The 12,379-nt window shown below is 48.4% G+C and overlaps 1 protein-coding gene across 2 annotated transcripts in view; it reads left to right on the forward strand.

The window, feature by feature from the left end:
* The window catches only part of PDE10A (phosphodiesterase 10A), a 702,663-nt gene that overhangs the window by 346,713 nt on the left and 343,571 nt on the right, over positions 1-12,379 (forward strand). Inside the window, exon 1 of one of the 2 annotated variants that reach the window (XM_017869546.1) lies at positions 7-154. The exons of the other annotated variant lie outside the window; for it this stretch is intronic. Within the exon in view, the coding sequence (XP_017725035.1) occupies positions 88-154 (67 nt within the window). The 5' untranslated portion in view covers positions 7-87. Of the gene's footprint in view, positions 1-6; positions 155-12,379 lie in introns of those variants that run through there. 2 annotated transcript variants of the gene reach the window in all.

Raw genomic sequence — 12,379 nt, forward strand, 5'->3', positions numbered from 1 at the left:
CCAGGCGGCGGCGGCCGAACTCCGCGGCGTCCCCAGGGCGCCGGCTTCGCCTTCGCCGCCGCGGCCGCGCTGCTTTTCGGCTCCGACATGGAAGATGGACCTTCTAATAATGCGAGCTGCTTCCGAAGGCTGACTGAGTGCTTCCTGAGCCCCAGTAAGTGGCCTGCTCCCCGTTCCCCGTTGGTGGGGCGGCTCCTCATCCCCTAGGGGGCAGGTGGGGGGCATGGACTACTGGGTGGGAAGCGGGTGTCGAGCGAGGTGCCCGTGCCTGGGCGTGGAGCGCCCAGCGGGCTTCTCTGGAGGGGAGGAGTCGGTGCCCCTGGTGAAGCGCGGGAGCGTTCGGCCGCGCAGGGACGCCGGGGTTTCTCAGGCTCCGCGTGCGCTCGGGGAAAGGGCGGCCCAGGAGGGAGCCGGCGGGAGCTGGACGTTTCGAGCGGGACCTGCCGCCTGCTTCTCCGCCCCTTGTGCCATTTCTGGCCACACTCGTCCGGCGCGTATTTATACTCTAAACTTTGTGACCACTTAGGTTCCTCCCTGTTGAGCCTGTGGCCACTTGGCTGGAGCAGATGCGCTTCCTTCTACTTGGGGGTCCAGCCCACCGGGTCCCTGTGGCCGCGGTGAGGGAGGCCAGGGCCTCGGAACCCCGCGCTTCCAACCGTGAAGGCACCGCCGTTCTCCGGGACTCGGAGTGGGCGCCCGGCCTCCCACCCCTCGCAGTGACCGGCAACCAGAGTGTGGACTGGCGGGGTGGAAACGGGTGCACCTCCACCCAGGGGACGCATCCCCACCCCGGGCCGCATCCTGTTGGTCCCGGGCTTCTCGGGTCCGGGCTGGTAGAGAAAAGGGAAGAACAATAGGTCGCTAGGGTGGAAGAGAAAGGCGCTGCCGCCTCCGACTCGCGGGATGTGCCCCCGGGCCCACTGTGGCGTGGCCACTCCTCCTCGCCACCCGCGGGAGCGGGGCTGAGAACGCCCTGGGGCAGAGGTGGTAGAAGGCGTGTCACGGGGGTGGGGGACAAGACTGAGCAGAAAAGTCAAGGTAGGGGTTCGCCAGAAGGAACCAGGCAGGCGGGAGACGGTGAGAAAAGAGGAAGCGCCCGGTGCGCAGAGGAGGGGGGCGTCGCGGTCGCGGATGGAGGGCGAGCAGGGTGAGGACGGGAAGACCGCGGCGGGGCCGGGTGGGAGCACCTCCTGCTCCAGGAGGTCGCGCCCATGGGTCTCCGGGCGACTCCGGCGCCAGTCGGGGCGGGCGCGGTTTCCCGCGGCCCAGAGCGCGGCTCCGGAGCCACCGTCCACCGCGTGCGCACCCGAGCCTTTGTCTGAGTCTCGCTTAGGAGCCGCGTTTCCGCGGCGCCTTCTCCGGGCCGACGCTCTTCCAGGATTGCTGTTTTGGTTTCCCGCTCCCAGCTGCGGCTCACTCCCAGGCTTTGGCCGACCCGAGTCTCCAGGGCACCCGAGGTCGAGCCCCTCTCTGCGGCCAAAGCTCACCGCCCGCCCAGGCACCATTGGGGTACACTCCCCCGGCTGGCGAGCGTATTCGCGCCAGGATCGGCCGCTCCTAGTAATCCCGCTTCTCGGGCATGGGCCAGTCCACGGCGGCCGCGTGGTCAGCGGCCTCTCGTACACCTGTGCGGGCTCGCTGCTTTCACTTGATTGGCTGGCGGGGCGTGGGTGAGGTGCTCCCAGCTGACCCCAAGTCCTCCCCCAGGTGTCTGTCTCCCACCCCCGTTGCAGTCTAGGTGAGGAAGGGTTGTGGAGATGGGTGTGCATGGACAGAGCATGTGGCCTTCTCTGTTGGCCAGAGATGTGGTCAGTAGAAGCACTTTTCCTTACTGAAGTGCCCCTTGGCCACGCATTGAAGGTGGTAGAGGATGGGGCCCCACCACCTCTCCGGGGGTTTTGGGATCAGCCTATAGGCCTGGTCTAGGACTGGGGTTCCTCCCGGTACCCTAACTGGTAGGCTTGTGAATTCTTTCTTAAAAAAAGAAACATCTACTTTTCTCAGTTGACCTTTGATTTGGGGTGGGGAGTTGAAGTCAGCTCTGCCTTGCAGTGACAAGCTGCTCTGGGGGAAAGGTGGTGCTACTGAGGCACGGGATTTTAGGCTTCTGGAAAAAGCCCCGGGTCCTGAAATGATGGGGCTTCTGTTGGTGCTGCTGGAACTGCTGTTGGCTCGTGTGTTCAGGGTCATGCTGGATGTTTTGGACGGGAAGAGAGATCTGCAGCTCTGGATAGAGGGTGGAGTCCTCTTGGGATTCCTAGCATGCTCCCCCTTTAGGAAGACGATACCTGGAGAGGAGAAGCGTCTGTTCTGCAGAAAGGCCCAGCCAGGAGAAGCTGGTGCATCAGAGACACCATACTCATCAGGGAACACTCTAGAGCGGCCCCCTTGCCCCACACCCTGCCCTGAGCAGCAGCTTTGGGCTTGAACAGGAGCAAAAGGTTAGGACAGTCTTATTTGGGACATGACTAAGGTGGTAAACAAGAAGATACTTTTAAACAAAATCAATTATCAGACCCACTTCACTCAAGCTTGGGAAGGGGATAGATGGATTCTTAAAGGAGAGTAGCCAGTTTCTGCTCTGACACTCTTATCTCTACTTTTGGGTTTTATTTCTATCTGTTGCTGCATGGCAAGCCACTGGTCTGAATTGCTAAAGTACCGATGTTTGACAGATTTTGTGATATTTGTCGTTTTAAAATCAGTCTTTTGAAAAGAATTTCTAGACTCCGTAAAATTTAAAATGCCCAAATGCATACAAATATGTCTAATTGTTGAGTGTTATTACCTTTTTTTTTTCTTTCAGTTTGATCTTCTGTTGGTCTGATATGCAAGTTGTCGTGTAAAGGCTGTTTTGTCCAGTTACAGTTTGTATGAGTGCTGGTTTTATTTTTATTACCATCAAAAGCAAATCATGTGTAGAGGGTATGATATGCCAGCTCTGCTTCTGTCCATTTTAGCTCTGCGTTTTGGCTCTTCACACTGACCGGCTGGTTCACTCACTCATGCACCAAATAACACTTAGTGATGAGCTACTGCCAGGACCCAGACCCCAGAGACAGAAAGAAAGAAAGAAAGAAGCCTAGTAGAAGCCACGAAGCTGCTGTGGGAGTTGTTCGCCATCCAGTAATAGAGATGGAGTACCCTAGAAGCAGGTTTGACATTAATGTCCAGAGGTCAGTGGCCACCATGCCCAGTGCCCTTACTCTGCCCTTATCAGGCCATTCCTGACTTCACCTCATCTCCTGCCATCTGCCTCTAATTGCTGACCTCTGGGCTCTTCCTCAGGCACCCAGCTTCATACTTCATTGTTAGCAAAGTTGCCATTGGGGTAGGAAATACTCTTGTGCCTGGAGAGCCCAGCGTTTGCTTGTGCAGTGGAGAGAGGAGAAGTAACATGGGACAGACCAGTGTGAGTGGCATTTGGTCTTCTAGAGAAGACAACTCAGATTGTCTGCGCTAGTGGTCAGTGTGGCTGCCCTGATGTAACACGGCTGCAGGACGTGCACAGATTAGAAACTCTGAGGCACACCTGTGGATAAGAACAGTCAGAAGCCACAAATACGCCTGCACCTCTCTCTGTTTGTGTTTCCCTGGTTAGCTACTCTGATGACATAAAGAGATATAGACAAAGGAAAACCCCGGTTGGTCAAGGAGGATACCGAGAAAGTTAGGAAAATAAAATTGTGAATGCAGACTGCAGATAGCTTCAGAGTACAATTGATTGTATATTTCCCAAATATTCAAAACAGGAGATGTGTATGTTCCCAGGAATTGTGGAGTTTAAATGTGCTCCGCACTCATCAGTAACTACTCTTACTGTTTCTTGAGACATAAGATACTGTGCGACCAACACTTGAACAAACAGATAAATACGATCTCTTTTAAGAGCAAATGTGTTTAACACGTACAAACTACACTAGACTTCGCCTTTAACTTCTGTTTGTGGGCTCAGGCAGATGGAGGTCGCAGAATAATGCAAGAACAACACTCAGCAGTAGAAATGGGTCTAAATCAGCCAACAGCCAACTCATAGACACTTGTTGAGTACCTACTGAGTGTAAATTGTTTGAGGGAGGTTACAATAATGATAACAGGTCCCTCAAAGGACTTGAAATATAGCTATGGACACCTACAAAGATGACTAACAAAGCAAGGTGTGACTTTTTCCTGCAGAGCCAGGATGTGGACGTGAGTGTCACAGTCCTCCGTGGAAGGGTGACCTATTTTTTGGTAGGGAAATCAGAAAGGACTTAAGGCCAAAGGGCAGAGCTGTTTAAACTGGTGGGATTCTTTAGGTTATCAATACTTACTTTCCAGAAATTGCACTTTTAATTTTGAGAAACCTACATGAGAAAATTCCAATGAGAAGCAGTAGAAACTTTAGAAGATGGTGTCATCTGCTATCCCAATCAGCATATTAGTCTTAGATAATTTCTGCACATAAAACTTTTTCCACTCCAATAGGAAAAAAAAATTCAGTGCAATAGTCAAGCAAATATTAGGATTTTGTTTACTATAAAGCAGGTTAAACATAGTGTGGTGCACATTTCACCAACGAATACATTGTTAATTTTTGTTTGTTTCAAAACAGCTGATGCAATCTGAGAGAAAAAATAATTTTCATGTAAAACGAATATTTTCCCTTAAAAGGAAAACTCTTAGTTGTAATTCAAAACATTTTAATTTCCTTTTAAAATGTAAATTAGGCTCCTCCAGCTGATCATGTCTCTAAGTCTGCCTAAAGGAAAACTCCACAGTGACAGAGGAACTCATAATCTTGCAAGAAAAGCAGAAGGTATCCAGTACTCTTGTTTTCTTTGTAGCACTCACCACTTGCCGAAATTATCTTGCTCACTTACTGGCTTATCTGTTTATTGCCTGCCTTCCCTCTCAGGAAAGGAAGCTCCGTGAGAGCCTGAGGGCAGGTGTCTTTTTTGGTTGTTTCCCTGAGACTGTTAACAGTGGCTGACACACGTAGAGAAGGTACTCAAATACTTGTGTTGGAAATTCAAAGATGAAAGCCAAAACAAATCTAAACAGAACCAAACATGTTGCCTGTCTTCAAGAAACCTAGAAATCGACGAGCACTCTTTGAAAGCTTCCTTTGTATGAGCCTCTGTTCTACAGACTCAGGATTCCAAGGTGTATGAGACAAAATCAGTTGTTTCGGGGAGCACGCAGCTTACAGGAGAGATGGACGAGAGTTCACAGACACGCTTACCCACAGACAGGCTGCAGGGCACCCTGCAGACAGTGAGAACCAGATGGCCTCTGACTGGGAGGTCCTGGAAAGGTTTCACAAGGTGGGAAGAGGCAGTGCCTTAGTTTTGCGAGAAGCCTTGGAAGGACCTTCTGAAGCCAAGGGAAAAGGATCTTCTGAGGTTGCAGGGTGGAAAACAGCCTGGACAGGTGGTAGGTTGGGGACCTGGATGATAAGACAGGACAGAGGATTATTTAGGCTAAGCTAAGGATACTTTACAATGACCCCTCAGACGACTGTATAGCAACAGTTATGGAAGACAGGTAGAAAGAATGGCCTCCGTGCTGGAGCTAGGATTCTGTGTGACTGGAGGGAGAGGGCTGATCTCGGTGGCAGAGTCCTCGGCACATGAGAAGAGGTGGGAGTTGGACCAGAGACGGGGCCATGCACATGAATGGTCGGGAGAGATACAAGCAGGAGGTAGCAGTTAATAATCAGACATCTGGGTGGCTGGTTGGATAAGGCAGGAGACATCTGACTCCTTAGTTTCTGGATTGGAAAGTTGTGTGTGTGTCTGTGTTTGTGTGTGTGTGTGTTGGGGTTGGAATGGGAGTAGTTACATGCCCAGAGAAAGAGATATCAGAATGGGAAGTATGAGAATTGAGCACCTGCTATGTGTTAAGCAGCCTCCTTGGTAGTAGGGATCGTCTCTGCTTGTATGGTGCCCGCACTTTGATGGTGCAGACAAGAACCAGAAACAAAAAATACCAAGAGAGCTGCACAGCGAATGCACACTGAGAGTGGCCTGTGTGGCTGTGTGGCTTGTTGCCTTGTTCTGTGCAGGTCTCTCTTCACAGGGGCAGTAGAAATGGCCTCTGAATGACAAGGTGTCATCGGCCATTCAGTTATCAGGGGAAAAGCACCCTACGCAGAGGGGACTCACAAGGCAGAGATGCGGGATGAGGGCCATGCTGCTGGAGCTGAGCCCACCAGATGGTGGCACGTGAAGTGGCAAATGGGCTGGATGAAGGCTTTGCAGTCAGAGGAAAAAACTGCAGTTTACTCTGGATGAAGGCAGAGGCTTTGGGGAGGTTTTGAGCAGGTGAGTGATCCATGGTTTATTATCTCAGAAGCTCATTCTGGCTGCAGTTTGGTGAATGAATCAAGGGAGCTGTCGTGGATACAGGGAGTCCATGGAGGCTACTGTCATAGTCAAGACAAGAGCAATGGTGACTTGGATCACAGTGATGATAATAGAAGCAAAATGCCGCAGTGGTTCAGGAGGTGTTTGGAGGCGGCGTGTGTAAGACCTGCAGGTGGGTTGGATATGGGGAGTCAAGGGAGAGAGGAATCAAGAATCCATGCCTGGGTTTTTGACTGGAAAGATTTGGTAAATGGTGGGGCCATTCACTGGGATTGGGATGGGAAGCGTGGAGGAGGAGCACGTGGGGTGCACAAGGAACCAGGCGTGGCGTTTGGCGGTGTTCAGTCTAGGTGCCTATGCTAGGAAGGCAGCTGGATAAACAAAGCCTGGGAAGATTTGATCCAAAGAATCGTTCAAGACTGCAGCATAGAAACTGCAGTCACAGCATCTAAAATCATGGGATCGGATGCCCCCAAGGACAGTATATAGATGCCTCTGACATTTTGACTGTGAGGGAAATACAGACAGAGTTGGTTAATGAACCATAGCTGGGTGCAATGTAAGTGCCTGGCTGAAGTTTGACACACGAACGGATGGCCCTCTGGAATTCCGTGCTATGAATCGGATTAGAAAGAGAGATTTGGACTGTGCAACACCAAGGTAGTAGTTGAAGCCACAATCGTGAATGGAGACCAGGAGTGAATAGTGGGAGTGAGCAGAAGCCAGAGGATAGGACAGAAGAAGGCAGAGCCATGGAGCACCCTGGAGAGGAGTGACCCAGGGAGATCCCGAGATGGAAGGGAGCACGCCCTGGAGTTCAGAAGCCGAGCCTCAAGAGGAAAGAAGCCAGATGCCCCAGAGAGCAGGTGAGTTCCAGCAGCAAGGAGGTCATCCGTGGCCTTGGTCGGGAGATTGCAGTGGAGTGGCATGGATAATACCTGATGCCAGTGTGGTGAGGATGGCAGACGGGGCCGTTTGAATCTCAGCCATGGACAGGTAGATGCCGGCTTTTCTGCATGGAGAATTGACTTGGGATTGCTGTTGATTTGCTGAAGAAAAGGAGCTTGAAGAAATAGGAAGATAGGTAGAAACAAACCTTAAAGAGAACGGGACGAGTAGAATGTGGGGGACATGAGATGGCTTTGGACACTAGAAGGAAACCTCTTCCTCAGAGAGGGAACCTTGGAAGGAACCAGTGTGGGGGCTGCTGTGGAGGTGGAAAATTCACAGTGCTTTCCCCAGCTTCTGGCCCCCATTTCTCCCAATTGCACGGGACTGTGGCCACCTGAGAATGAGCCAAGGAGAGTGGGGCCTGGGGAAGCAGGGGTGGGGTAGTGGAGAACGGGAGGCCGGCTGCCAGGGGATGGCCCAGCCTTGCTGAGACTGGAATTGCGAGGCTAGGAACAGGACAATGAGGAGGATGATGGGAGTGACTGGGAACGTTTTAGAAGGAAAGTAATGCCATTAAATTAATAGTTTAGGAAGATGTGCAGTACTGGTGTGCAGGGGGGATCGGAGTAAGGGCTGGCAGAGTAAATGTTAATACACTCTGCATTTAAAAAATATACCAAACACAAAGGTACGCACAATTCAGATATGCATCTTGATGCAAGTTGACCGGTAGAGTCCAATTGGAGTGGTGTCTTGAGGGTGGAAGAGTATTTGATATGTGGAGCTGAGTGAGGTTCCAGAGTGGCAAGGTTCCAGAGAGGAGAGAGAGCCTGGACAGAGGTGCCAGGTGCAAGATGCGCAGCCAGAAGTCAGGGCTTGTGGAGTAGGACGATCTCATAGCTGGGGGGCTTTGTGCAGAGAAGAAGGGATGGATAAAGCTGACACGGTGGATCAGGTCTTCCTTACGCACTGAGTCCAGCTTTGCATTGGGGGAAGAAGTGGAGAGGTGCCAGAGGGCACGGTGTGGGGAAGATACCATGACATGCACATATTTATCACATGTTTCCTGCTCATTGGTTTCCATCTGTATCACTGGCAATATAAACCCAAGACAGAGCTGTGCCTTGCTGTCCTGGAGTTGCTGGCTCATGAGGGATCCAGACCTGATGAGGGGTGTTCTGGAGAGCTGCTGGTAGAGACACGCATGGTGGGGAAAGCTGTGCCCCGGGATGGAGACGGAGGTCCCACTTCGCTCCTGCGGAGTTCTCAGGCCCTGCAGCTCTCTGGCCTTTCCACTGTCTCTCTCTACTTCTGCAGTGTGATTCAGCGCATGGCTGGTGCTTCTGCCCTGTGTCATGGTGTCCTCCTGACTGCGAGTCTTTCCTCTTGGTTGCCGCCAGTGCCCTGGAACCCGTTTTCCTGGCATCTTCTCAGGCTTCGTCATGGTCCGCTCATCCGCCCTTCCATCGTTTGCTGGTGCTTACGATTGTCTGCTTCCATGTTTGTCTCCTATTAGCCAACGTGTTCTTGCGGGTGGGAAGTGTGTTTCATTCATTTTCCTAACCTCAGTGCCTAGCACGTTGCCAAGCAAAATAAGTTGAATAAATGAGTAAATAGTGAAGGTGCTTAAGTGAGGGAATATGATTGAAATCGTCCTTTACAAGATTAATTTTCCTAAAGGAAAATAAATAATGAAATAAATAATGTGATTGTAAAATTTTGCCGGCATGACTTGAAACTTCATCTTTGCTTCGTGTATCTTATTTTCATGTGATCCAAATACACTCGTTGGCATCAGTGACCGGGGCTTCTGAGCTACTGTGAACACAGCATGTTCTTATGCCCGAGCTGCTGGGGCATGGCTTGGCATGGAGCAGCCACCCTGAGATGACAGGAAGGAGGGAGATAAGTGTTTAGAACATTCTGGATGCCTCAACTGCATTTCCTGGGGCAGTGATAAAAAGCTTTTTACTTTGATGAAAACATTTCTACATAGCAAAGCGAAAGTGTCGCATATGAAGGGCTGACGTGTTTGAATATGATGAATTATTTATAAAAATACAAGCGTATTTGGCCTTTTAAAAGTTGGTAAGTACTGTGTAAGAAGCAGTTTTGCACAAAGAGCAGTTCACTCTGTTGGAAAAACACAGACTAACAGGTAACTGCAGAGTTGCATTCCAGGGACGGGTGGAGGCTGGTGCAGAATGGGAAAAAGCAGCATGATAATATAGAATTCAAGTTGTAGTTATTTGTATAGGATGTAATTTGTGTTTCGGTGTTATATTTTAGTAGCTTCTGAAATAAACATCTAAAGTGATATCCAAACGGGCTTGAAGGCTGGGCGAGGCGGCTCTTGCCTGTAATCCTAGCACTTTGGGAGGCTGAGGTGGGAGTATTGCTCCAGGAGTTCTAGATCAGCCTGGTTAACATAGTGAGACCTTGTTTCTAAAAAAAAAAAAAAAAAAATAGCCCGGGAGGTTGAGGCTGCAGTGAGCCATGATCACACCATTGGACTCTAGCCTGGGCAACGGAGGGAGACCTTGCCTCAAAAGACAAAAAGAAGAATGACAAAAAAGAGCTTAGTTACTATGGCTTCCTGGACGTGGTAATTACGTAGTGTATTGGTGTCTCAGGGTTATATACATTTCAAATTTTCTTGGTGTCCAGGACCAGAAGTTGTCTAATCAGTCGTCATGACTTTTTAGGACTATACTCTTCTTCTCCGTGATTAAATATGTCTAATTTTTAAAGATAGATTAAAGACCTACTTATAAAACCTCAGTAATGAAGACAAGTGGTACTGGCATGTGGATAGGTAGACAAATGAATGCAACAGAACAGAAAAGAATTAAACCCAGACACATGGCGAAATCTAAAGGATGATAAAAGTGTCATTTCATACAGGAGAAGCAGAGATAGACTACTGAATAAATGATTTGGGGACACTAAGTAGTCATCTAGAAAAAAATAAAAATAGATTATTCCATGCAGTGCACCTTCAGGATAAATTCCAAATGGATATGTATATTTATGTGTATATTTAAATGTGAAATTTATATATATATTTAAATGTAAAACGGAAACCATAAAAGAAAAAAAAATGAGGAAATTCCTTTCTAGCCTTGAAGTGGGCAGACCCTTTAAATGGGACTCAAAAAACCCAGAAGTAAAGAAAAGATTGGTAAGTTAATCCACATTCAAAAAACAAAATGAAACACCTCCGTATTGCCCCAAATCCTGTAAGCCAGGTCTTAGCATGTTCCTGTCCAGGCCCTGGTGCCTCCCCTGACTCTCCACCTATCTTTCTCCATGTCCCATAGCATGCCAGAAGCTCCAACACCATGTTAACAACTCCCTGTACTTGAATTGTGGCCCTAGAGAAAACATTTACAGCTCTTATCACAGCATAGTGCTAACCTTCTTAATATATAAAGAGTTCCTAGAAATGATTAAGAAAAGAGCTCTTAGACATGACTAAAAAGAAAGAACAGCCTGATAAAAAATAGTCAAAGGATATGAACAAGACAAATCACAGCGAAAGGGAAGTAAATGGCTCTTTAAAAACATGAAAAGATGCTCAGCCTTATTCACGATAAGAGCAATGCAATTGAAAATAACACCTGTGAAAATGGCACCTGTAACATTTGCAAATATTCATAAACTTCATAACACACTGTTGGCAAGTCCACGAGGAGGCAGGTGCTTCTGTACTTTCCTGGTGGGAGTATCAAGTGGTGTAGCTACCGAGGAAGGCAATTTGGCAGTATCCATCAATATTAAAAATGCATGTTGGCTGGATGCGGTGGCTCACATGTATAATCCCAGCACTTTGGGAGGCCGAGGCGGGTGGATCACGAGGTCAAGAGATTGAGACCATCTTGGCCAACATGGTGAAAACCCCTCTTTACTAAAAATACAAAAATTAGCTGGGCACAGTGGCATGCACCTGTAGTCCCAGCTACTCAGGAGGCTGAGGCAGGAGAATCGCTTGAACCCAGGAGGTGGAGGTTGCAGTGAGCTGAGATCATGTCACTGCACTCCAACCTGGCGACAGAGAGAGACTCCATCTCAAAAAAAAAAAAAAAAAAAAAAAAAAAAATACATATACCCATTGAGTCAATCATTCTGCTTCTAAATATTTATCCCTCAGAGATACTCACACATAGGCAAAATGACGTAACAAGATATGAATATGGTACAGTATTGTTTGAAATAGGACATTGGAAACCATCTGATGGCCTGTCTACGAGTAGGGGCCTGGTTAAATAACGTTTGCAGCAGTGAAAACCAATGTCCAGAAGATCTTCGAGATACACTGTTATGTGAAAAAAGTGAGGTGCAAGCAACAGACATACACACACTCAGATACATACATTTTTGTGTTAGGACAATAAAAGCATATACTTGTATTTGTGATTGCATAAAGAAACTGGGAAGAAACCCGCGAAACTGTTCATGTAACACTTGCTGGGCAGTGAAGGGAGGTGGGAGGGACAAGGGGTCCTGGGGGATGGAAAACCAGAGTTGTGGGGAGACTTTTCAGTGTTACCCCGTTTTATACGTTTTGAGTTTTGAATAATATAACTTATTTCCCATTGAAAAGTTAAATTTCAGAATTAGCAAGAAGCTACCCAAGTGGTATCGAATGAATGTTGAATTGTCTTACTTTGTTGTTCATGTGTTCATTAGGGGGTCATGTTTTTATGGTCTTCCTCCTGGGATCATGGTTTCATTTGTCAGCCCCTGAAATTTGATTGATTTCTGTCTTCCTCTGGCCTCTCACGTATTTCTCCCACGCAAGATCCCAAAATGTGAAATGATGAATATTAAAAAAACTGCACGCATCATTACCCCTTGTGGTTATCTTATCAACTCCTTTCTGACGTCATGCACAGATTTGAACATGGAAAACAACACTTCTATTTTAATATAATTTTTAACTGATGCAATGGATGGTTTCATACTTAAGATGTGAACTATTGTTTAAACCGTTGGAGAGCTGCCCAGCCGGTTTCATCTGGTAGAAATCACTACTTTTTAGCAAGAAACCGGATGCCTTGTTGTAGAAACGAACGTTAGATACTAGCACTTCTCCAGTGAATGCAAATACAGCCTCAAGTGGTATTACCATTTAATGACAC

Source organism: Rhinopithecus bieti, unplaced genomic scaffold (genome assembly GCF_001698545.2).
Source record: "Rhinopithecus bieti isolate Rb0 unplaced genomic scaffold, ASM169854v2 scaffold_3948, whole genome shotgun sequence".
Classification (NCBI taxonomy): domain Eukaryota; kingdom Metazoa; phylum Chordata; class Mammalia; order Primates; family Cercopithecidae; genus Rhinopithecus; species Rhinopithecus bieti.